The sequence below is a fragment of the Lissotriton helveticus genome, chromosome 4_1 (genome assembly GCF_964261635.1).
Source record: "Lissotriton helveticus chromosome 4_1, aLisHel1.1, whole genome shotgun sequence".
NCBI lineage: Eukaryota > Metazoa > Chordata > Amphibia > Caudata > Salamandridae > Lissotriton > Lissotriton helveticus.
The window spans coordinates 408,088,125-408,113,653 of NC_136063.1; the positions used below are offsets into that span (position 1 = coordinate 408,088,125).

The window sequence follows — 25,529 nt, forward strand, 5'->3', positions numbered from 1 at the left end:
AGCTATTTCTGTTCGCAAGGTCATATAACTTTGGAGTATTAAAATCATCAGCAAAGTACCATACTCATATATACATTTTACTAAGGGTCACTCAACTTCTGAAAAAGTGTCTTCCTTAAACACTTGTAATTTACCTGAATAACTCTCCACCCTTTCTTATGTGTTATTCATCCATTTGTTTATTAGGTCATGGATGAATATACTTTTCAGCTTACATACCATCTCTTGCTTTGTTAGATACTATCAGTCATAGACTGTCAGTCCAATGGTCGTGCCATGATGCTGTGCGCAAGCGCACACAGATGCTGAAAGACGCTGCTACTCGTTGAGCTAGCGCATTAATGCTTGCACTACCGACAGAGCAGTTTCTTGGAAAAACCTATGCTATTTGTGCACAACATTATAATGGCACATTTCTATTACAGTCACAGTGCTTTATTGCCGTGATGCAGTGGGTATAACTTCCTAATGTGCATCAAACTGTTAGAGCGCGATTTTGCTCTTTTATTTGTAGGGGCGCATTATAATCATGGGTAATTTACATATAATCATTTGTTGTGTTAACATTTGGTCATTAGATTGTGTATTGTAATAACGTGCAAGGTGAAGTGTTAGGTATATTTCAATGTGAACGTGAAGAAATCAACGTTGCAACTATGCATAGTTAGACGAAAACCTTAACATGCAGAATTGTACGTATAGCTAATGAAAACATTTGCAATGAATGTGCTTATTTATTTGTTGATTTGAATGAGCTCAGTAATAATGTTCATTTCTGCATGTGCTTTTCTGAACTCATGTGCCATTTTTTTTGTTGACCGAACTCTGTAGGCCAGAATTGTATTTTTCCCCTGGAAGCTCTTGCAGTAAACTCTGTAGTGAATTTCATGTGCATGTGGAAATTGTTTTTTCTCAAGCTTCTGTAGCAGGTGGAGAAATTCATCCTTGGTAGTTAGAATAATGTCTTTGTTTTAGGACTTAGGCTTAGGGAGGAGAAGATACATTGAACCGCAATGCTGATAATAAGGGTCAGTGTTCTTTCTCCTTGGAGAGAGTCTGGGAATCAAGGTAATCAAGTGAAGGCCAGGGAGGATCACTGCTGCATGGAAAGTTATCTACAAGGATGTGGTTTGATTGGATGGGGTGATGCCGAAGTGTACTCTGGGACACTACCTGAAACTTTTGTATTGAAGTCAGAGACAAAGTCCGGGGACTTCTACCTTGCCTTGAGAGAGAGGGAGGATCTTAGAACGAACCCGGTAGCTTTATGCTACTTGACCAATTTAACGTGAATGGACTTCTTAGGAAGCCTTCACGTGCTGACACCTTTGCAGAACTTGCCTGGGAAATGCTAAGAAGGGACGTCATGTTAGTAGTAGTATATGGATCGACAAATGCTTTTTACTTCTGAACCTCCAATGAAGGGTAATTTGGACGTGGGACCCGTCATCTTCTGTACCCTGATTTTGGGACTGATTATCCTGTGCAATTTCACCCGTATGTTTGGCTTTGTATAAGTTCCAATGTATTTCTACACCGTCGTCTTGAGTTGTTTGTATGTCCAACTGGTTTTGGCTTGGTAATAAAAATACTAAACTTTGGATCAGGAGTCCGTGATTCTTCAGAGTCATAGTTCATTGGAATGGCAATGTGTAATTGGCTAACATAACACACACCCATACACACATACAACACACACACGCATACCCTTGTGCTATTGTTCATGGTGCAAGGCAACCTAAAGTGCTACATCCCTGGGGGAGCAGGGGGTGGTGGTGGGATACAGTGGCGTTTTAGTAATATGGCTCTGTTGGTCGTTCCCTTCCACGCACCGCAATGCGGCAAATCTGGTTGCTGGGCTGAAATGGGTGACAAATTTGCAAATTTGCACCAAATAATTCAAGTACTCCTGGGAAGATGTGAGAACTGCAAGTATTTACAAATGCATAGTTATGCAAGCGTTTATGAACGCAACTGTACATGGTGTATTTGCACATATTTTTGGCTTTTATTGATGTTTCCCCCTCTATTTTGCGAACCTTGTATAACATTCCCTCGCTTCTCTGGGTGACTCTTAAACATTGATACTGATTTTATTGATATCACTATGATTACTACTGATTTTATCGCTAGCACTATGTTCCTCTCTGTAAATCTGTAAAGTGCTTTGATCCCCACAAGGGTCAAGTTTGAACTATAAAAACTATCTAAAAAAAAGGTGTGATTGCAGGGAGATGCATTATTACATGCTAACCTTTTTTACTCGAACATTAGATTTGCACTTGCAAATCATTCCATGTGTGCACCCAGCATGAGCTTGGGTGTGCAGATGGCTTTGTGATCCAGGACCGTGTAAAATGGTCACACGAATCCCATCTGATGGCACCTCTTTACAACATTGCATCAGACGTCTCTCGGCCATGTTCTAAACTTGACAACACTTTTTACTTGTATGCCCCCTCATCTGGTAAGAAAGCTCTCACTGCTTACCTTCCAGTGTCCTCATACATGAACTCTTCTGCTCCAACCGATGCGTTGCCGTACTTCTGAGGTTTTAGAAAGAAAACAATCAAGACAACAAATTATCAGGAAACAATATATGACCTTAATGTACACCCGAAACAGTTAGCAAATTCAGAAATAGTAATTTCAGAAATAACTAATCACAGTTATTATTCAATAAAAATAATATATTTTAATTTGAAGACTTTATATGTCTTCTACTTTCATTCCCTTCTTAACACGACTTAATACAAATAAACCTTCAAGGTCTGACATTTGAATTGAGTTCGATCAGGTCTGAGATGGGAGGTGGAGGGCAGACTCTATAGGAAAGCAAGTGCAGTGGGGTGAGCTCTTATATTAAGCTATAGCCACAAGGGTCCAAATCAGCCAGGACTGACTCAGAATGTTATCCTTCTGGACTGGATCATAATGGCACTGGGTAATAAACACAACATATATTTCAGTTTTAAGTGTGTGTCATTGTTACAATAGACTCTCTGTATTAAAAAAAATGATTAAAGCCGTCCCAAAAGTATAACAATGGACGAAATAAGGAAAAAAAATACTATACCCTTGAACTTAAATTCTGCCTTTTGTATGAGTACTTTCTATGATTTGTTTAGGCATTGTAGCATATTCCTGTTCAGACAGAGACTCCTTCATTTCCATATCTGTTAATCGGGGGTTGTTTTTTGTTTGTATGAATGGCAAGATCTCCTAACCCTACTTCGACTCAACAGACAGTATCTGCTTCACACACAGCACTTGATTGGTTGTTAACACCCATGCAACAAGGGAGGATGGGACTTCAAACAAAACCTCCGGATTACACCTCTAAATGCTGGGCCTCTTGCAATCTGAGTCCAATTGTGGATTTGAAAGACAAAAATGAGGTCTAGAGGCAAATGTTATGAACTTGAAAATCTATTCAATATTGAATTACTGATAAAAGCATCGATTTTGTGCCCGTAACAAATTCAAATATTTTAATCTATAACGTTATAAATGGCCAAATATGTAATCTTAATCAATGCCCACCCATTCAGTGCCACAATATTGTAGTAGTATTATTTAATCACAAATATGACTTGAAAGTCTTCTGTGGTTTAAGTCAATATATTAATGAGAAAATATTGATAGGTTTGTTTTTTCTACAGTTGATTAGGGTTAAAGAATTTCCAATTTATAATATTTTGGTAGCCCTGAAGAAGCATCAAAATAATGATAAATCTCCCAAAACAGGGTTGTCTTCTTTTTCCAGATCCTTTACTTGATGGTTTAAAATATGTTAATCTGATATTGTGATGAAATCTTTCCTTTTAAAATAAGGAATTTTATGATGAGAAGAGTTTTGATGTTCCTAAAATAAATTCTAGACCTCATGTTTGCCTTTACAATGTAATATTCGATTTAATTGCTTGGGGTAGTATTGTTCCAGTTTTTCATGTCTGTAGCATGCAGTCTGTGTTTTTAGATATGCTGCTCCACATTCCATTATGATAGACTATCTTTGTGCCAGGGAAGATCCTGGCAACAACATGCTAGCATCTGGAGAAAGCGCTATAATGTCCAGGACCACAGGAGTTATGAAGGGCTGGACAGACTGTATCATAAAATATGTACCGTGTCTTCCAATGTGAGTCAGGGCAACATTGCCAAACATGCATGGACATTGAGCGCACCAATAGGAAGGGCCCCTGAGTGCAAAGCAATCTGCTGAATGTGAAGGCTGCAGTAATAGTGTGCTGTTAGCTAATTGCCTATCGCTTGTCACCTTCACAAGGCTGCTACAGTGTCTGACCAGGGCTTCCACATGGTAATATGTCTCAACTTTGCCCACTTTGGCTAGCTGACCTATTCTTTCTCTTGCTGCTGTGCCTGAAGCCTTCTTTGGTGGACTGACCAATGTCTTTGTCTGTTCGTGGTCCGCTCTTCCACGGTAGAGGAGAGTGGTGGCTGCATGGCACCAACCACTGTGAGCCTCTGGCATGTTCTTGTCCAAACTTTCAAGATCTATAAGAGATGGTGCCATATTTGAAGCCAAGATAGAATGACCGCCATCTACGTAAATCCAAACATATACAGACACTCAGCTGAACCTGCTGTCACCCCTCAAAGTAGAGGCTGATCCCACTTCACTTATTAATTGAGGTCTGCCAGTTATTAATCTCCAATCTGGTGAGGATCACCTAGCAGGAGTAAAATAAAGGATATGAAATTCCACATGCTAGTACTGGGGGACTTGAAAGGGGCAAATGATTTGACCAGCACTGCTATTATACAATTGGAGATGTCTCTATTTGGCAATAAAATGTAAAAAAATGTAAACAGGGTATTCCTAGTGTAAAGGGTGAGTTTTGAACGATTTCTTTTGATAGCAGCAGATTAGACTGCATGTGTTGAAGGGGTTTCTCAGACAGCAACCTCCCAAAAGCACAGCAGTAAAAAAAGAGACATAATCCACCCGCGAACAAAGGAAGAAATGTCACATGATCCATGGCATCCATGATGGACCATTTGACGTATTTTTACGTCAATTTAGAATGGTATTCTAAGGACTAAAAAACAAGCATTGACAATGTCAATAGGTCTGGCTCTAATGTGCTGTGCTCTGCACTCTCAGAGGAACACCTCCCACGAGCATTCATTTGGGCAGATAACTTTACCTCTGGTGTGCTATGAAAAGGAACCAGAACCAAGAAACACTCTCTGTCTGCTCTTGTGTGATGAAACATGGGAACAAACAACAGTGGGTGGCCCATTTTGCGAAATTATATATGGGCTCGGCTGAAAAAGATCAAGATAACTCTGTGGCTGGGATGAGAGATGTCTGCCCTGGGCCTACTCTTTGTGGAAATATTTTGATTTTAACTTCACACTGGAGGAGGTGATTCAGGCACTTGGATCCCGATTGACATCTTCAAGGACAACACTGATCTCTGGGGCCCTCTCCTAACCCTGGTCCTTAAGTCTTTTCGGGAGCTGGTTTCCCAGTGTCCAGGTCGGAATCACATATTGTGCCAATATTTAAAAAGGGAGACCACAACTGCCCCACACACTATAGACCCATCTCCTTGCTGGACTCACTGGTCAAGGTGGTGGGTCGTATTGTGCTGGGCAGACTACAGGAGTGGGCAGATTTTAACAATATTCTGTCCAACTTTTAATATGGCTTCCGCCAGGGTGTTGGGACCACAGAGCAGGCCATTAATTTGAATTTGCTAGTGAGAGTGGAATTGACCTCCGCATTCCACTGTGTCGCCTTGATAAACTCTAGTCTATTATCGCCTCAATGGGTGTTGACTGTGCCATTGTCAATTTTCTCAGATATTTGTATTCAATGAGTTCTGCCAAGATTCTATATGGTATGAATGACAAATGCACGAGGCCAGGTGACATTAAAAAGGGGGTCCGCCAGGGTGCGTTCTCACACCGTTTTTATTTAATTTCTGATCAAGGGCAGTATCCTTGTAGACTCCTGTATTGACCTGCCCCAAATTGGTAATAGGCCAGTACCAGTATTATTGTATGCGGATGACGCAGTGCTTATGGCCCGCACCCCCAAAGCTCTTCAGCATCTTTTAGATACATTTGAAAATTTGATGGAGAATTTGGGTCTTTTAATTAACATAGGTAAAACGTACGTTATGAAAGATGGTCGAAAGTTAGCCAAGGGACGCAATATTTCAATAGGAAATTAGATTTTACCTAAAACATCAACTTTCTCGTATTAGGAATTTTATTCGATAGCAATGGTAACTGGAAAAGTGCAGTAAAATCGAGAAGAATGCAGTTTCTTATATCAATTGCAGGCCTGAGTAACTTTTCTAGGAAATTGGGAGGCAAATTTAGCAGGGATATGTTGAGCATTTATAAGGCCTACTGCCTGTCAATAGCGATGTACGGTTCTGAGTTGTGGGGACACGTAGATGTTGATTCCTTACAGCTGGTCCAAAATGTTTTTTTTTAAACCTTTTAGGGCTTCCAACCAGCTTTTCTAACTTTGTGTGTCATGCGGAATTGGGCGTAACCTATTTGGAAGACTTGATAAGGGTGCTGCCTGTCCTCCTTTGGCACAAGCTATGGACATCGGATCATAAGGGCTTTAACAGAGCCATTGTACAGGACTGCTGCAGTGCTGATCATGCACTGAAAATACCATGGCTGAAGTACATAAAAAATGTCATGCATGATATTTGTCACTCTGAATATTACGAACATCCTGAATCTTTGTTGCATACACCAAGAGTATCATTGAAGAGAGTATGCTTGAACAACTTAGAGGAAAAGAAATTAACACTGGAACTGGTGAAGCCCACCATACAACATAACCAAATGGTACTGACCTGTTACACGATGCAACTGTATTTAATTGGTGTTTCAAATGCTCAACATGGATTTGTCTTGACACATTTTAGATTAGAAATTTTTCATCGTTTGACAAGTTTCCCCAATACCAATAACTGGTCTTGTCTGCTAATATGCTGTCCTTGCGACCAGATCTCTAAACAATCAACAATCCACCTACTTTTTTTTGCAAATTTTATACAGACTTAAGGATTATTTTTATTAAGCCTTTAATGAAATTGGTAAATTTTAGACAATGCAGACCAGCCTACTTATTTTTACAATTGCTCCCGGACTTGTTTACATGTGTGGTAGTGACAAGATTTTTGAGGTCTGTCATCACTAGAAAGAAGTTTATAACTGCTGCACCCTAAATCTGTAAATCTTTTTATTGCATCTGTTTTTAATTATTTGATTAACTTTTTCCCTTTTAGGTCTCGCCTTAGCCAGCGCATGCGCTGGACTGTCGAGATATTTAGTGAGTGGGCTTTCAAAAGTCCGACCCGGTGGCATAGAGCGTGCGGTTACGCGCACAATGACGAGCAGAGGCGACATCTGGCTTTCCTCTCTCGTCATGGTGAGCGCACATCGCACACCACTCGCCAGCCTGCTTTCACTTTTCCCGTCGCGCGTGCGCACCACTTGCGTCCTTTGTGTCTCCAGCATTGCTTGGCTGCAGTACTGCTGCCGCCAAGAATATGATGCCCTCTCTATGCTCATGCTGTATTTATCTCTAGTATCTTATTTCAGGGAGGGCATGTGGAGCTGCGAGGGTTTCTATTATTAGTGTTTTATTCAGTGGCAGGCCAGGGCTAATTTTAGACCCATTCCTCTCACTGGAAGCGCCCTCTGTTAGTTCTGTTTTTCACTTACAGATCCTGGTGTTACTTTGCAATAGATCCCTCGCCACCCTTGGTACCTGCACCGTTAACGAGTTTCACTCAGTGGAAATGATAACAACAGGGTCTGGCGTGCTGAAATGCACATACCACGTCACGCTTGTTTCTAAATCCAGCTTCATTTTACTCATCCTACCCTTCCCTTTGATTGTCATTGGTGTCTACGTTGACAGTCTTAAGTGACCTCGTGCACTAATTGACGATGGCTGCCTTCCTTCTGAGTCTCTAAATATATAATTTGTTAATTTGTTTATCTTCTTACCGCCATGAAACCTTTTTGGTAAACGTGCGCTCTATAAATTGCCCCAACTTCAACTTCTTTGTTCTTGTGTTGGCTTGTGCTTTGTTCAGTTAGCTTGTTTACTGACAATTGCTTATTGGCATTTGCAACTGACTGCCTCATGTTGCCATTTACTGTTGTGGGTCGCGCTAGATTGTTGGTTTCCTGGCAGTGAGTAAAGAACAAGACTTTATATTCCTTATTAACATACAGTTTACCATGATTGATTGGACACAGTGAAAGAGTGAGTTTTATTTTTGTGGCATCAGAACTTAACAAGCATTGGCAAAGGCAGTGTGTCTCATCTTATTGACTTTGCCCATATGTTTTGCCGATACTGTGAAGCATTGGCAAACAAAAAAGAAATAAGCATTGGCATAGCCAATAGGTCTCGCCTTTGGGACCTTTTAAGTGTTTAGCCATGTAACAGTTGATGCTGTTGTACCAATGATATTGTGCTGCATAACTAAATACTTATAAGGTCCCAAAGGCGAAACCTATTGGCTATGCCAATGCTTGTTTAAATTTGTATTAAATTGTAAGCTTTTATGATTCTCTGTCTGAGTCGAATGGAGTTGAATTGAGAGGCATTTTTAAATAATTTAGAATGGCATTCTAAGGGCTAAAAAACAAGCATTGACAATGTCAACAGGTCTGGCTCTAATGTACTGTGCTCTGCACTCTCAGAGGAACACCTCCCACTAGCATTCGTTTGGGCAGATAGCTTTACCTCTGGTGTGCTAGGAAAAGGAACTAGAAGCAAGAAACACTCTCTGCCTGCTCTTGTGTGATGAAACATGGGAACAAACAACAGTGCATTAAAAGAGGACTGAAGCATGTGAGACGGCTCCTTAGATTAAAGCTGAGAGCTGAGATACTCAGGAAAGTGTTTTGTACAGCATGCAAAGTATCTTAAGCAGGTTCTGTTTATTGAGTGGTAACCTGTAGAGGAAGTACAACTTAGATGTATCTGAAGCTCACTGAGATAAATTAAGTCACAGATGTGGTTGCTTCTTTTTGCTCAACTGAAGGTGACAGATAATATATTTAGGAAGTCAGGAAAGACTGCAAATGGGATGATATAGCTGTGGGGCCCATTAACCTTCTCCTTTCTACATGGAGGCTAGGAAGAATTTCCCTTAAGCTATTCAAAAGGGAGCAACATGTACCAGCGATCTTGTCACATGCAGACAGAAGGTAAACTCAGCACTTATAGTAATACAGACGTTTGTGTCGAAGTAGCTGGGCTGGGCCAAAATCAAGTAACTATGAAATGGAGAGCCAGGTCTAAGAAGGATTACCTAGAACCAGCACCTCTGTTTTATTTGCATTCAACTTCAAAAGGTTATTGATAATACAGCATGTGACTGAAGCAAAAGATTTCAGAAATTTAAGGGGACATTCAGAATTACTGCCAATTTTTGCAACAGGAATTGAGAACCCACAGCGCAGTTAAAAAAGTAAAGTAAAATGAATGAATTAAAGCAATTATAGGGGTTAAATAAGCATTAAAGAACTCCACAAAAAGCACAATAATTATAAAGAAATCAATTTCCAGAGTGTTTACCTTTGAAAGACAATGTCCTTCAAGTCACATACAATTAAATACTAAACATAAAATTGCAAATGTACACAATGAAAATCAGACCAGTATAGCACCACCTGAACTAGAGATTTGTGTCACAATGTCTGTTGATGTTAAACATTATATAGCCCCTCCCTGTGCTGCTCATCAAGAAGATCACAACAATACATTCTTCCTATTGTAGCTGATACAGTGTTTTCAGTGTACAGCGTTTCCATCTAACATTTGTTGTAGAATTCGCAATGAAAACCTATTCCCTTGCATTTGTCAAAGAGTTCACAATGGCTCTCAGACTCGCAGTCCAAGGCTGACTCAGGTGGGTGTTGTGGGCTAGAAACTCCAAACTAAGACACACACAATAAATCAATGTTCAACCAAAGTATTTCTTTATAAAGGAAAAGTACTTTAATGCACACTCACCTAAATAGTATACTCAAAATGCCAAATATTTCCAAGATGTCAGGTGGAATTAAAAATTGGAACCCCTCCTTCAGAGTCTTCGCAGATTAACCAAGATGCAAATTATGTACCCCGAAGAAATATCACAGGGGCAACTAACCCTGTCAATGTAGTCGGCTCCTGTTATCTGTAAGGTACCATCTGATAATGGGCGCACACGCAGACTCTAAGCCTAAAAACCACTGATGTTGCAATATAAGCCTACTAGAAAATATGATGTGTTTCACAATCAAAAGGTTATGTCTATAGGCTTTGTCAAAATATTAATAATGTACAAGGAGAAGTCTACTGCCTTTGACACCACATTTAAAATTCAATAAACCAAGTCTCCTGGCTGTACTGTGAAGATAAACATGACCGTGTTGTCTCTGCCTTGAGACCTGTCAAACGATTTTGGCACATCCAAAGTATACATTGGCATGACCATTAGCTCTCTTTCATGATATAAAGCATTTATTGAGGCCAGACCTAAATAGGGATCTATGTATTAAACCCTTTCCTATTGCATTTGTCATAGAGTTGACAATGCAAAACCCATTCCTATTGTATTTGTCAATTAGATCCAAATGTAAAGCCTCTCCCTATGGTGTTTATCATGGAGTTCACAAAGTAAGTGCCCTTCATATTGCATTTGCCAGAGTTCACTACCTAAAACCCTTTCTGTTGCATTTGTCAAAGTTAACATGTAAAACCGATTATTGCTGCATTTTTCAGATTTCACAATTTAAAACCCCTGCCTATTGTATTTGTCGCAGAGCGCATCAGGTGAATTCTCTTCATTTGGAGGTTGGCAAGCAGTTCAGTGTGAAACCCTGTCATGTGTATTTGTCAAAGAGCTTCCTATGTGAAACTCCTTGCTACGGTATTGCCCATGGGGTAGACCATTCAAGGCTCCTTCCTATTGTATTTGACATGGGGGTTGTGTTAAAATTGTCCTACCAGTTATGAGCAATGGAACTGCTTCTTAGGGGGGATAGCACAACTATTTTCAACTAAATGCTTATAGGGAAGAGTAACATGTCGGAGGAGTCTCTCTCTTAATTCTGTTTCTTATGGCTATTTTTCTGGAGATCACATAACTCCTTTGAGAGAGCTATGCTTTTAAGCCAGGCCTAAAAGCTGATGCAATAAAAAAGAGACTTTGTTAGAGGGAGAATAACCAACATAACCAACATCCTTAACTACTAATGAGTAATCTGTGGGCATCCATGTTAGAAGATCCTCGTCTACAGGATGTAACCAAGTGTAAAAGCAATCCATCCATAAAGGACTAGTGGATTTAGCATATGCTTTAACAAAAAATAATTCAGATGTACTGCCTTTGTCATAACCTTATATAATAAACACAAGGATAGGAAGTGGCTAACTGCCAGAGCTCCCGACTTTGGGAGTGGGGAAACAGGTTCGAGTCTCGGACACTGTGATAACAGAGGTCAAGCAAGGAAACTAATTACAGCAAAGAAATTAAGAGGAAAAGAAAGAGAGAGAAGACTGCAAGGAAGAGTGAAATGAAGGGCGTATGAAAATAACGGACAGACTGTGACGAGAAGGAAGGGTAAAAAGGATGAAAGGATGGATGCATGGTTGAATGGACTGATGGATGTAAGGATAAAACAACATTTGCATGAGTGAGAGAAAGAAAGTGCCTGGAATGATAAAAGTCTGGATGAATGGGTGAATGGATGAGTGGCCGCCTGGATGGAGGTGTGGAAGGATGGATTGATAAAAGGAGGGTGAATTGGACGGATGAAGAAAAATGGATGGATGAATGGATGGGTAAAAGGATGTATGAATGTTTAGAAGTGTGAGAGGGTGGATGAATGGCAAACTAATAATGAAAGGGTGGATGGATGGATGAAAGAATGAAAAGATGGATGTATACATGAAAGGCTTAAAGATGAACGGAAGGGGCTAATACGGAACCTCATCTAGAGTCGGTAGGGCTTACTCGCTTCGCTCACCCAATGACATTCGAGGTATGGATCAAAGTGGGGCATTTTAATTTGCTGGCGGGTCCCTTGGCACTCGATACCTGCGGGCTACGTTCGAGTTGTATATAAAGATAGGCAGCTGCAGTAGTTATCTTTTCTTGTTTCCTTCTCCGGCCTTCAGCGCCGTAATCCCGCCTAAGCGTGGAGCCCTCTGCTGTGGATAAAAGAGCCCTCGGTACACCCCGGGCTGCCTTTAAACTCCTCGGTAATTGCTTGACCTTTGACCCCTCCATCCTCTTCCTCGTAGCAGCTGAGGCCTGAACCGAAGATGGCGCGCGCCACCTTGGACTGTTTATGCGGTCTGATATGTGTACTCACCCACCGACAGATATCATTTCACTCAGCTGGATGTTTCTCTCCGAAGAAGAGGGCGACCTTTGTCTCGGAAACGTCTGTCGGTTCATGGCCCTTAATACTGGAGCACTCGAATCTTTAAAAATACCTACACCTGGGATTTATTTTTCAATACAGTACTACATGTCACTCAAATTAATGAGCACAGGAAGCCTCATCAAACTAGAGAGAAACTGTTGCAGCTAACCTGAACTGCAAAATGTCATCCATTCTTGTAAGAAATGGCGCCTGTGAAAAGGGGCTTCTGAAGTGAGGTTAAAGTTCAGACTAGAGATGAACTGTTAGAGAGTTAAGTCATTCTGCTTTTGAGAATTCGTGGTACAAGCTTGGGACTAGGCAGAATCCCACTAACTTGAGTAGATACAACCGCTGGTAGGACTTGTAGCAGCAGCCCTGACATTGCACCAACCGCAGCGGCGGTATCTCTGTGATGAGATTTGGTGGGCGACAGCCGGGATTTAATAATCTGTCACCCCAGCTCATACCACCTTCACCCTACTGAGGGTCGATCCAGACCTAGGAAACACAGGCGGCCATGCCAACTGCAGTGTGGGCGCGACTCATAAGACTTTGAAAGGAGACAAGGCTGCCAAAAAGATACTGGGGCAGAAAAGGCGTTAAACCAGTGTAGCAAAAAATGTTTGAGATGACCCTGGTGACCCTGCAAAGACCCTTACCCACTACGATTTTCAGTAGCAGGTAATGTAATACATAGAAAAGGAACTGTCTACGTGTTGCGGTCGTTCCAACAGACGTACACAGCAGGCCCGGTTCTAGAGGGAGGGCCGGGTGGGCCAGGCCCACCCAAACATGAGCCTGGCCCACCCAAACACGAATCTTGGCCTTCGCAGTGATGTCAAGAAGGCAGCAGAAAATGTGCACTATAATTTAAAACGTTCCTCTGAACGTAATTTATCATCTCCTTCTAGGAGTTGCGTGATTGGGCCTGGGCTCTCTCACAGGCACCCCCAATCACGCATCTCCTTTAGAAAGGTGAGCTGAGTCCCCGACAACTCGTGTAGGTAGAATAGGGGCATGGCGAAGGGGACGAATCTCATCTTTGGCACCAGGTGACTTTGCGTGCTGCATGGACATTTCCTTCTTTTCAGCGCTGGAGAAAAGGAGATTGTTTATCCTGAATCACCTTTCATGACCCCCTTCAGCTGCTTATCAGATCGGGCTGTGAGACAGCTTTCCAACCCAGCAGGTAAGAGAATGTGTGGCTATTCCGTTTTTTTAAAAATCTGCAAAGGCCCAGCACGATACATACTCCATGTATGCTATGAGAATGTGTGGCTATTTGTTCAAATTTTTAAAATCTGTGAGGGCCCATCAAGACACATACTTTGTGTATGCTGTGTACATTTCACTTAAATTATTTGCATCATTTTCAAGACTGGCTCTGCCACAAATGCAAGACAACAGTACAAATGTCCAGATAACTCTGGTGATTAATGGTCCTGTTGGTGAGCAATCTTTTGTCTGTTTGTAGTTTTGGGATGCAGATAAACTGTAATTTATGTAGATAGTTCAGTGGGTTAGTGCCTTTGTCACAGAGATCCTTTTGTTACTGGCAGTTCAGAAGTTACAGATCTAACATAGGACAGTGACCTATGAACTGTATTCAAAGAGCTGCATACAAACCAGAATGGTATAATTAGAACTTTTTTATGTCCTGTGATATAGTTAGAATTTCCCCAGTCTTTCATTATTCTAATGTTGCTATAAAGAGTTTGTTTGGGCAGATATACATTTTTATCAGTAAAGACAAACCCTAACCACTGGGGTATGCTTTAAATCCCGAGTTTGTGCTTCTCCAGACCTATCCCTCTTAATACATACTGCCCACCAGTATGGATCACATGTGATTCCTACACCTGGTAATCCTCATTGGCTTATGTGACATTCCCTATATGCTGATTTACATATTTGTATGTTTCATTGTCTCTGCATAATGTGTGTGTGATATAAAGTACTGTGAAACCCTACACTACGAGTAGCGCTAGACAAGAAATAAAATGCATATGAGAGAGTGGCTACGGAGAGATGATGGGCACTGGTGGAGGGTGGCAATGAGGGCATTTGAGGAGGAAGTGAATAAGGGGAGAGTCTATGTAGAGATGAAGCCACTGTTGGAGGGTAGCAGTGAGCTAATCAGAGGAGGTCATGGGGGGGCTACGCAGAGATGAGGGGCACTGGTGGAGGGTGATAGTGTGGGAGTCTGAGGAGGGGGTCATGAAGGGAGAGGCTACAGAGAGATGAGGGGCACTGTTGGAGGGTGGTAATGAGAACATCCGGGGAGGAGGTCAATAGGGGGAGAGTCTATGGAGAGATTATGGCACTGTTGGAGGGTGGCAGTGAGGTAATCTGAGGAGGTGGTCATGGGGGGGGCTACGCAGAGATGAGGGGCACTAGTGGAGGGTGGTAGTGAGGGAGTCTTAGGAGGGGGTCATGAGGCGGAGAGGCTACGGAGAGATGAGGGGCACTGGTGGAGGGTGGCAGTGAGGAAATCCGAAGAGGAGGTCATGGAGGAGGGGCTATGGAGCGATATGGGGCACTGGTGGAGGGTGGCAATGAGAGATTCTGAGAAGGACATCCTGCGGTGGAGGGGGGGCTACAGAGAGATGAGGGGCACTGGTGGAGGGTGGTAGTGTGAGTGTCTGAGGAGGAGGTCATGAGGGGGAAAGGCTACGGAGGGATGACGAGCACTGTTGGAGGGTGGTAGTAAATATTGAGAAAGAGGTCAGTGGTGGGGCACCAATAAAGACTTTCACACCAGTGCTAAAGCCGGCCCTTTCATGGCCTTTCTGTTTTTGTTTATTTAATTAGCAGTCGGATCATTTGGGCCACTGTGGAACATATTTTAAAGTGTGTGCTAATTATATTTACTGATATATATAATGTTTTAAGTTTGAGGGGGATTTTACTAATGTTTTTTACCAGGAATAATGAAAAAGGATCCAGATGGTGGCTGTTATGGGGCTGGGGCCCATGGTCAGCTGTGAGGTAAGGTGCACAAGAGATATATGGTAGAAAATGGATAATCAAGGCTGGAAGGGAGGGTGCTGCAGAGTCTGGGGTCAGGTGGCGTTAGTAATGAAGAGAGATTCTCTCTGTAGGCTGACAATGAGGGAGGCTGAGTAGTGTAACTTGCCTGATACTCCCACCTCAGAAACCTCCTCTTCTCATCAAAGGGACCTTACATGGGATGCATTTAAAAAAAAAATGAAACATCTGTTTCATTTTTAAGAGCAGGCAGCGGTCCGTGGGACCACTGCTTGATCTTAAAAAATATTTTCACATCCTTTCACAAAGGGGAAGGGCTCCCCTGGCAACCCCTTCCTCTTTCCGAGTGGCTTACCACCTACTTGGAGTAGGTGGTAAACTGCGAGTGTTTTGTGACTTTAATTGTGGTCGCAAAACAATGATACATACAAATGCGGCTCGCTATTAGGAAGGGACGCCCCTTCCTAATATCACCTTGCACAATAGCGTTTGTACATGCGAGCAGGGCAAGGCCACATAGGCCCCTGGCTGGGTGGCGTACTGACCAATCACAGCGCTGCTTGCAGCATTGTGATTGGCTTAGGGGAGGGAGTCTGGCTGCCTGCTTCCTGTTCTATTTAAATTAATATTATTAAATTGAACCCCTCACCACCAGAGCTCTGGACACGACCCCCTGCCAAACCACCATTCCACTCCCCCCACCCCCTCCCGCGAGTCGTGACTGCCGCAGTGGCCCTCCCGAATGCACCCTTGGCCCACCCAAATACAAATTCCTGGAGCCGGGCCTGGTACACAGGCCAGTGATCAAATTATGTACCAGATTGGGGTGCCATTCAATGAAAATCGTATTCACTGCGAAAGTACCCCACACGGTTCGGGGTCCATCGGACCTCTCCTCGGGGTTCTCTTCACGGTGCGTGCGCGCTCTGGCGCTTGCCGAGTCAGTTCATCCCGCTCTCATTTAGGACATGGGTTATGTGACTTCATTGAGATCAACAGGCATTAGTCTCAGACATACAATCTTATGTCCTGATGATGATCCCGGTACCTTGTTCTATGGGATCGAAACGTCGTCGACTTTGTACACCTTGACACAATTATTATTGTTTCATTCATTGGAATGTGTTACAGTTTTGCTTTACGCATTTACTTGGCAGATTATGTACTTCAAACCCCAGCATCTGTAAATGCCTGAGAATTTCTCTCCCTTCATGTTGTATGTGTTCCCACATCAATATTTACTATTTGTTTTATTTTTAAAGATATATTAAAGATTCTTTGCCCGGATGGGAAAACCTATATGGATCTCATTGGATTTCGATATTAACTTCGAGTTTCATCTGTTTTGTGAGGGACCATTGTCAATATAAAAATACTGAGTGAAAGATAGCAAAACGGTGACAAAGATAGAAGGGGGATAAAAAGAATCTGCTAGAGTCAGATAAAGAGATAAGGTATATAGAGTGGTCGAAGAAAGTGGGATGGAGTGGAATCAAAAAAAGGCAGCCATAGTATTCAGCAACGCTGGCATTCAGCTGCAGCAGGATTCTAAATAAAACTTTAGGCTGCAGCACTTATGTTTCTACAAACTAAGCATCGTGAGTCGTTCCAGCAAGTTATCCCCAACCTTTTGAGGCAAATCCATACATACAGTAGCAATGATGATGTCATCAGTGCTGATATATTTAGCAGCAACTTTGAAATGAGGGCCTGTGTTTCTGCGCCGTGAGCACGATGTATAAAGCCATTCTGGGACCGCTAATAGGGCGATTCGAAAAAGTGCAGGGTTTGTAACCACAAAATGTTTTTTTTTTCTGTTTTACTAAAACAATTTAGCAAGTTTGAAAAGCCTTTGAAAAATATAGTTTACGATCCATTCCAAAAGCAATTAGGAGGGATTGTGAAAGGGGCATACCTTCCTAATTGAGAGGTACAACGGTCGATCAGTTAGTAACTGATTTGCAAAGGGTATGGTGTTCCCTGGTGACCTTTTAGTACAGAGGTCTTCTGAGGTGGCTTATTAGTGCTTAGGTCTTCAGATGTGACCTATTAGTACATAGGTCTTCTGATGTGATCTATTAGTACATAGGTCTTCAGATATGACCTATTAGTACATAGTTCTTCTGATGTGACCTATTAGTACATAAGTCTTCAGATGTGACCTATTAGTACATAGGTCTTCAGATGTTACCTATTAGTACATAGGTCTTCAGATGTGACCTATTAGTACATAGGTCTTCAGATGTGACCCATTAGTACATAGTTCTTCTGATGTGATCTATTAGTACATAGGTCTTCAGATGTGACCAATAAGTACATAGGTCTTCAGATGTGACCTATTAGTACATAGGTCTTCAGATGTGACCTATTAGTAGATAGGTCTTCAGATGTGACCCATTAGTACATAGTTCTTCTGAGGTGGCCTAATAGTGCATAGGTCTTCAGATGTGACCTATTAGTACATAGGTCTTCTGAGGTGACCTATTAGTACATAGGTCTTCAGATGTGACCTATTAGTACATCGTTCTTCTGATGGGACCTATTAGTACACAGGGCTTCTGCGGCGACCTATTAGTACATAGGTCTTCAGATATGACCTATTAGTATATAGATCTTCAGCTGTGACCTATTAGTACATAGGTCTTCTGATGTGACCTATTAGTACACATGGTTTCTCAGGTGACCTATTAGTACATAAGTCTTCAGATGTGACCTATTCGTACATAGGTCTTCAGATGTGACCTATTAGTACATCGTTCTTCTGATGTGAGATATTAGTACATAGGGCTTCTGAGGTGACCTTTTAGTACATAGGTCTTCAGATGTGACCTATTAGTACATCGTTCTTCTGATGTGAGATATTAGTACATAGGGCTTCTGAGGTGACCTTTTAGTACATAGGTCTTCAGATGTGACCTATTAGTACATTGTTCTTCTGATGTGACCTATTAGTACATAAGGCTTCTGAGGTGACCTATTAGTACATAGGTCTTCTGATGTGACCTATTAGTACATAAGTCTTCAGATGTGACCTATTAGTACATAGTTCTTCTGATGTGACTTATTAGTACATAGGTCTTCTGATGTGACCTATTAGTACATAGGTCTTCAGATTTGACCCATTAGTACATAGTTCTTCTGAGGTGACCTATTAGTACATAGGGCTTCTGAGTTGACCTATTAGGACATGGGTCTTCAGATGTGACCTATTAGTACATAGGTCTTCTGAGGTAACCTATTAGTACGTAGTTCTTCTGATGTGACCTATTAGTACATAGGGCTTCTGAGGTGACCTATTAGTACATATGACTTCTGATGTGACCTATTAGTGAATAGGTCTTCAGATGTGACCTATTAGTACATAGGTCTTCTGAGGTGACCTATTAGTACAAAGGTCTTCAGATGTGACCCAATAGTACATCGTTCTTCTGATGACACCTATTAGAACATAGGGCTTCTGAGGTGACCTATTAGTACATAGGACTTCTGATGTGACCATTAGTACGTAGGTCTTCTGAGGTGACCAATTAGTACATAGGTGGCACCTCAAAATCAGAGACAAGACGCAAAAAGTCAATGCACAATTTTCAAACACTTTTTGCGACCTTTCTCTTAGTAGATTGGCCCTTGGTTTGAAAATAGCACATTAGACTTAATTCTATTGAAACACCTGTAATTTCGAGTTTTTAATAAAAGCTTGCTTGAAGTTTTTGTGCTGATTGCCATGCCGAATGAATACTTTTTTTCAAAGACTCATTCAGAAATATCTTTTGGCATTATCTCTTGGCGATTCTCAAACAAAAAATATCTTCAGGTAATCATTCAGTGAAGTGCTATAAAGCTGTTCACTTAAGGATAGGGAAGCAGTTTTAAAAGAGCAAGTGTAATGTTTAGATTAAGACCCTAGTGAGAAAAGATCACATTGTAAAGATGCCCCTGAAATGTGCTCTGCAGCTCGTTCTTCCTTCTCTCAGGTTATCCACTTTCCGGGATGTCACTCCCTGTTTACCTTTCCTATCATGTTGTTATTGTCATTATTAAACTAACACGTAATGCCTGACTTTCGAAATTAAATTTGTGCTTTGAAATTCCACCACCTTGATTCACAGATTCAGAATCAGAAGCATTTTCGAAGAGCATAGTGCACTTATCCCTGTGAAAAATGCCCATGCAAGTTGGGTGGATTTCCTGCCTGTGTAAATGTAGAGTTGGGGCGGGGAGGGGTTGGGGCCCTGCAAAATGCATTCAACACTCACAAAGTATACATCTGTGTGTATTCACAACCAGTTGGGCGGAGTGACATAAGCACCACCTGGTTTAAGTGCAAAAAGTAAAAGGAAACCACTTGCAATTACATGCTGTGGCGACAGGCAGGTTGCAAAAATGCTTCATTCTGGAAAAGTGCATGTTATATACCAGAAGAAAGCTAGGGTCCAGCTACACTGGGAAGTAGGACAGACCAGTCTAGAAATTCTCCGAAATCCAGAGCCTCCAGGCCAAGCACACTTGTGTTTGATGGAGACTGGGGCCTGTCAAGATGTTGGTAAGCGACAACGTAGCTGTTCGGGCAAGTTGACACATTTAAAAGTTTCAATTGTGCTCTATGCCTAGCAGCCTACAGGAGCTGCTACCCTTGAGAGAGATAGAAAATGACCTTTCCTCTAGTCCTGTGCAACCTCTGAGGCCAGGAGTCGCAAAGGAAGTGTCAGTTTCCGGCACTGAGAGCTCCATTTTAAGACAGCCACCACATTACTTGCAATTTCTTTTCTTTAAAAAAAAAAATTAGAGCCACGTTTTGATTTATTGTTTTGTTTTCTGAAAATGTCCTGCTGTGCCCAAGCCAGTGTCTTGGGTCATTCTGCTTCTCCTGAAAGTATCTCTCGCTGCATCATTTCCGTCTTCTGGGGGGGCGTGGCTAGGCACGCAATGGCGGAGGTCGCACTAGGGTAGAGCTCCGTGCCAAGCTCCCCTTCCCTGAGCCAATACTCCGCCACACTTAACCGTAGCCGCCCGAAATTGCAGGCGGACCCTCCCGGTACACTTCTCGGCAATCTGGCCGACTTTCAATTTGGAGCTCCGACGAGGCTGACTCCGGCCTATCCTGCGGCCCTCCTGCGGGACCTGCTGCTTCCCGGCCGGCTGGACAATCAAGAGAGGCCGCGGCTCGGGCCCAGCACATGGGCCCCGGCCGGCGGACCTCGCCACGCTGCCTGCGGCCCCCTGGCCGACTGCCGCCGAGCTGGACACGACCTCCGGTGGCCCCGAAAACAACCCACCGGGTGACCGCCTGGGACTTGCCTTGCGGGCCCGCTGCTCGCGGAGGAGCTGCCCGGCCCCCCACTTAGTCGCCGCGCCACAGTCGGCGGCAGACTGGCTGGCCTCCCGTGACGGAGGCCCACAACAGCGCGCTCCGCACCGGACTTGCCTGTGGACCCCCCACGGAGATGGCGGCTGCCTGAGGGACAGGGAGACACGTGAGGGCCCGCGACCTGGGCCTGGACCTGACGGCCTCCAGCTACACTTGGGACGGCGTGGTGAAACCGCGTTGGGTGAGGGCGAGGATCCTCCTGACGGATCCTCCCCCGGTCATAACGGCGACAGCCCCGGCCAGAGGGGCGGATACTGGACGACGGACCCCCCCGCCTGACGCTGGCGTGATCCCGGGGGTGCTGCCGGAGCGGCCCAGGTGGTGGAGCTGCGATCCTGCCCATGTCCGGAGGGGTGCGGACCCGGACCGGGACTGGTGGCGCCCCGCCGAAGGGAAAAACAGACAAGCTGCTGAATAAAATGGCCACTGACCACCTGACTGCGAGGCTGGACAGCGTGCTAGCGGCCATGGAGCGCATGGAACAGTCGCTCCAACAGACCAGAACTTCCCTGGAGACCAAAATAGACGGGGTCGCCGTGGACCTGACCCACCTAAGGGACGACCACAGGAAACTGTCCGATCGTACCAAGACTCTGGAGGGTACGGTGAAGGAGATTGAGCCCAAGGTCGCCCAGACGGACAGGCAAGTGCAAGACCTCCTGAACAGAGTGGAGTTCCTGGAGGATCGGGCCGAGGACGCGGAAGGGAGGGCGAGACGCAACAACATCAGGCTCGTAGGGGTCCCAGAAAAATGGGAAGGGAACCACCCTGCCCAGCATGTTGAAGACTGGCTTAAGACCCTGCTGCCCGAAGGCACGCTAACACCCTACTTTGTAGTGGAGCGAGCACACCGGGTGCCGACGAGGCCCCACACCACCGGTGCCAACCCGAGGCCGTTGCTCTTCAGGATACTGAACTATAGGGATCGGGACACGGTGCTGCGGGAAACCAGACGCCTCGGCGAAATCCGAATAGACAATGCCATGGTAATGTTCTTTCCCGACTACACTGTCCAAGTGCAACGTCAAAGACACAACTTCATGGAGGTAAAGAGGAGACTCCGCACCGCTGGCCTTAAATATTCCCTGCTCTTCCCAGCAAAGCTGAGAGTGGTGGCGGGGGACAAGACCCACTACTTCAACACCCCCGAGGAGGTCAGTGAATGGCTGGACGAGGGCACGGACACGGCACCCAGACAGGCACGGGGCGGCGGGGTGGGGCCTAGATCACGAGGGCCACGGCGCCGCCGCAGAAACAAAACACAGCATAAAAATGTTTTGGGTCATATATTCACGAATGTAATAAAAGTCTCTCTCTCTGCACGAAGTCACATTTGTACTTTTAGCATTTAGAGGATCACTGATGCCTGGGTGCTATATATTTAAACTTGGGATAATTGCGACGCATAATAATTTAGCGTGTTGACATACAGTGTTTGGTTACCTTTGTTTTATCCCTAGGTCTGACGGTGATGCAGGACTTTTAGCTTGCTCCAGTCATAGACCTACCAGGTTGTATAAAGTATACCCCTTAGCCCACTTCCGGGCACCCAATGAGTTTATGAGCACTATCTGGTCCTGAAGAATTGCCCTTAGGGCATGAAACATGTTGACCACATCTGAGGGTTGAAATGAGGCCATACTAATGTAAATCTTGGTCCTCAATACCCCTCTTTGCACTTTTTAATAAGGTGGCTAGCCACACGAATAAAGGTTACTTTGTGGACTATCCAACTTTTTTTTAAAACTCACACTTTGCTCACTACCCCACTTTTCTAGGTCCCTCACACGCTAGCAAACCACTGCAAGGAACAAAAGATCTCCATAAAAGTGTAACACTTGTTGTTACCCGTCAGGCATTGCAGCGCCGGCTTGACGTTGGAGCAGGAAGCCGATGATGCAAACAACACCACAAAGGCTGAACGAAACATGTCATCCAGCCTACTAGTTGTGTGAGGCTTCTTAGTTCCGATAAGGAACTTGCTGACTTCCCAGACTTCCCAGACTTTTAATTTCACTAATTATTTCCGAGAGAGAGACTCTATTACAGGATCATTCCTAGGGGAACTTTGTACACCCTTTTTTGTTACATGTTCTTAGGACAGGTACACTGGACCCCTTTAAACATTGTCCCTTTTCCGTCCCCCCTTTTTTGTTCATAGATACGGGGACACTGTCTGGGCACACAGGGGAATATGCAGAAAACACTAGAGGCAGATCTGCGCAGGGTGGAGGCGGACCTGCTCCGCCGGGAGCAGGAAGCGGTGGCTGGGATGGGTGACAGCTTGAACGAGGCCCAAGTGGAACATGCGGCATTACTGGAGCGACTGAGACACATCAATTATGAGGCCCACTCGGCGCGCGTACACCAACACAGCGACAAGCCCGGGAGATTGCTGGCCTGGCTGGTCAGGCAGGAGAACCGCACGGAGCCGGTGTCCGCCATCCGCACAGTTGAGGGAGAGATAGTGTACACACAGAATAAGATACACCAAGCCTTCGTGGGACACTACCAGGCCCTGTATAAGTCCCAGTTGAGGGTCTCCCCGGCGTCTATTTCAGATTACCTTACAGATGTACAACTGCCTTCCCTCACGAACGCGCAACAGGGGGACCTAGGAACACCATTCACCCAGGAGGAAATGCGCGAGGCCATTTTCTCCCTATCTAATGGCAAATCCCCTGGCCCAGATGGCTTACCTACCGAATTTTTTAAAGCATGTTCGGACACACTGATCCCGGAGTTACTCAAGGTTTACAACGCCGCGATCGAGGACTCGGCGCTCCCGGACACGCTTAATGAGGCCAGTCTGGTCTCGCTTTTGAAGCCAGGCAGGGATGCGACATGCATGGGGTCCTACAGGCCATTGGCCATGTTAAATACTGACTATAAAATTTTCACCTCCTTGTTGGCCCGACGCTTGGCCTTAGAGGTCCCGGGCCTGGTGTATGATGACCAGAATGGTTTCATGCCAGCGAGGAGCACTTCCCGTAACATACGCCGCCTCTTCAGAGTTCAGGAAGCCGCTACGTTGCACTGGCCGAGATCGGGGTGTCTAGTTTTAGACCTTGAGAAGGCTTTTGACTCTGTGGAGTGGCCCTATCTGGGAGCGGTACTGGACAGATTCGGCGTAGGCGATGCTTTCGCGGACATGGTTGGACTACTTTACCAGCGGCCCAGTGTCCGCGTGAGGACGGGCAGGTTGTTCTCGGAGGCGGTGCGGGTACGCAGAGGCACCCGACAGGGCTGCCCCCTGTCACCCCTTCTCTTCTCTCTGGCCATTGAGCCACTGGCGGCACTTTTGCGGGACAGGGGTGCAGAATGGGGGATCCCGCTGGCTGACGGGGTGCACACGGTTTTGCTTTACGCGGACGACCTGCTGCTGTATGTGCGGGACCTCACCGCGGTGCTGGGCGCGCTGTCAGACATTTTCCAGACCTTTGAAGAAGTATCAGGTCTCAAGGTCAACTGGACTAAGTCCGGAGTGTATTCGTTCAGCCCGGACCTGCGGGAATGTGACGTGCACCTCGGGGGCACTCGACTCACATGGTATCCCACCACATTCAAGTACCTTGGAATGTATATTTACAGAGATACGCACAGCATACTGGAGGGAAACCTGGTGCGCGCTATCTCCTCGTTGCGGGCCCAGATGGCCTTCTGGAAGACTCTGCCACTGAATGTGCCCAGCAGGATCGCACTTTCTAAAATGATAGCCCTACCCAGGCTACTATACCACTTTGCGAACATCCCACTATATGTCCACACAAAGATATTCTGTGACCTGGAATCAATGCTCCGCAGCATGATCTGGAACGCTGGGCGCCCCCGCGTGGCACTGGCGAAGCTGTACTCCCCGACCGCTGAGGGAGGGCTGGCAGTCCCTCACATGGAGCTGTACTACCTGGCCGCGCAGCTACAATGGGTGACACACTGGCTCAGCGGCTCGCACCTTGATGACACGGCTACCGCCGACTATCAATGGACCCACTCGCAGGTTTGCGCCTTGTTTCATCCCCTGACCAAGGGGCCCTGCCCCCTTCCCCTGCACGTGGCTGTGGCCCGCAAATGCTTCATCCGTAGCCTAAAACTGACTCGGGAAGTCACACCGTATGCCCCTGCACTCCCCCTGCTGGGCACCCCCCGGAGGGGTGGAACGGTGACACCACGTATTCTGGAGAGCTGGACTGCGGCTGGGGTGGAGACCATGGGCGACCTCTATGCGGATGGGGCCATGCTCCCATTTGCGGAACTGTCGGACGGCACGGGTCTGCCGGCGGGGCAATTCCTGCTCCACGCGTCCATACTGCGGGCATATACGGAGTCCTGGGGGGATATCCAGGATGAGCCACCGATTCACCACCTAATGCAGTACCTGCATGTTATGGGCAACGGCTCACACGTCATTCGCTGGCTGGCGCAGGCCCTCCTCATACACACACAAAGACCCACGCAACCGATTAGGGACAAATGGGCGGCCCACCGCAGGAGGGATTGGACGGATAAGGAATGGACCCTGGTCCTGGCCAGCCCCGTGAATATCCCACGTAACTCCCGCTTCCGGACCATTCAGTTGTACATTCTGCACCAGGCATATTTATCACCAGATAGAATCAACAGATACTTCATGACCAACACTGCCGCTTGTCCCAGATGCGACCTGCTGGGCGCAGACATCTTACACATGCTCTGGCATTGTCCCTCTCTAGTTACATACTGGGGGGAGGTGACATCT

General features: G+C 45.0%; 1 protein-coding gene across 2 annotated transcripts in view; it reads right to left on the minus strand.

Moving 5' to 3' along the window:
* GRHL2 (grainyhead like transcription factor 2) overlaps positions 1 to 25,529 on the minus strand; it is a 499,408-nt gene that overhangs the window by 297,615 nt on the left and 176,264 nt on the right. For both annotated transcript variants that reach the window (XM_078686942.1, XM_078686941.1), the window contains exon 5: positions 2,491 to 2,546. In XM_078686942.1, coding sequence (XP_078543068.1) covers positions 2,491 to 2,546 — 56 coding nt within the window. The remainder of the gene's footprint in view (positions 1 to 2,490; positions 2,547 to 25,529) is intronic.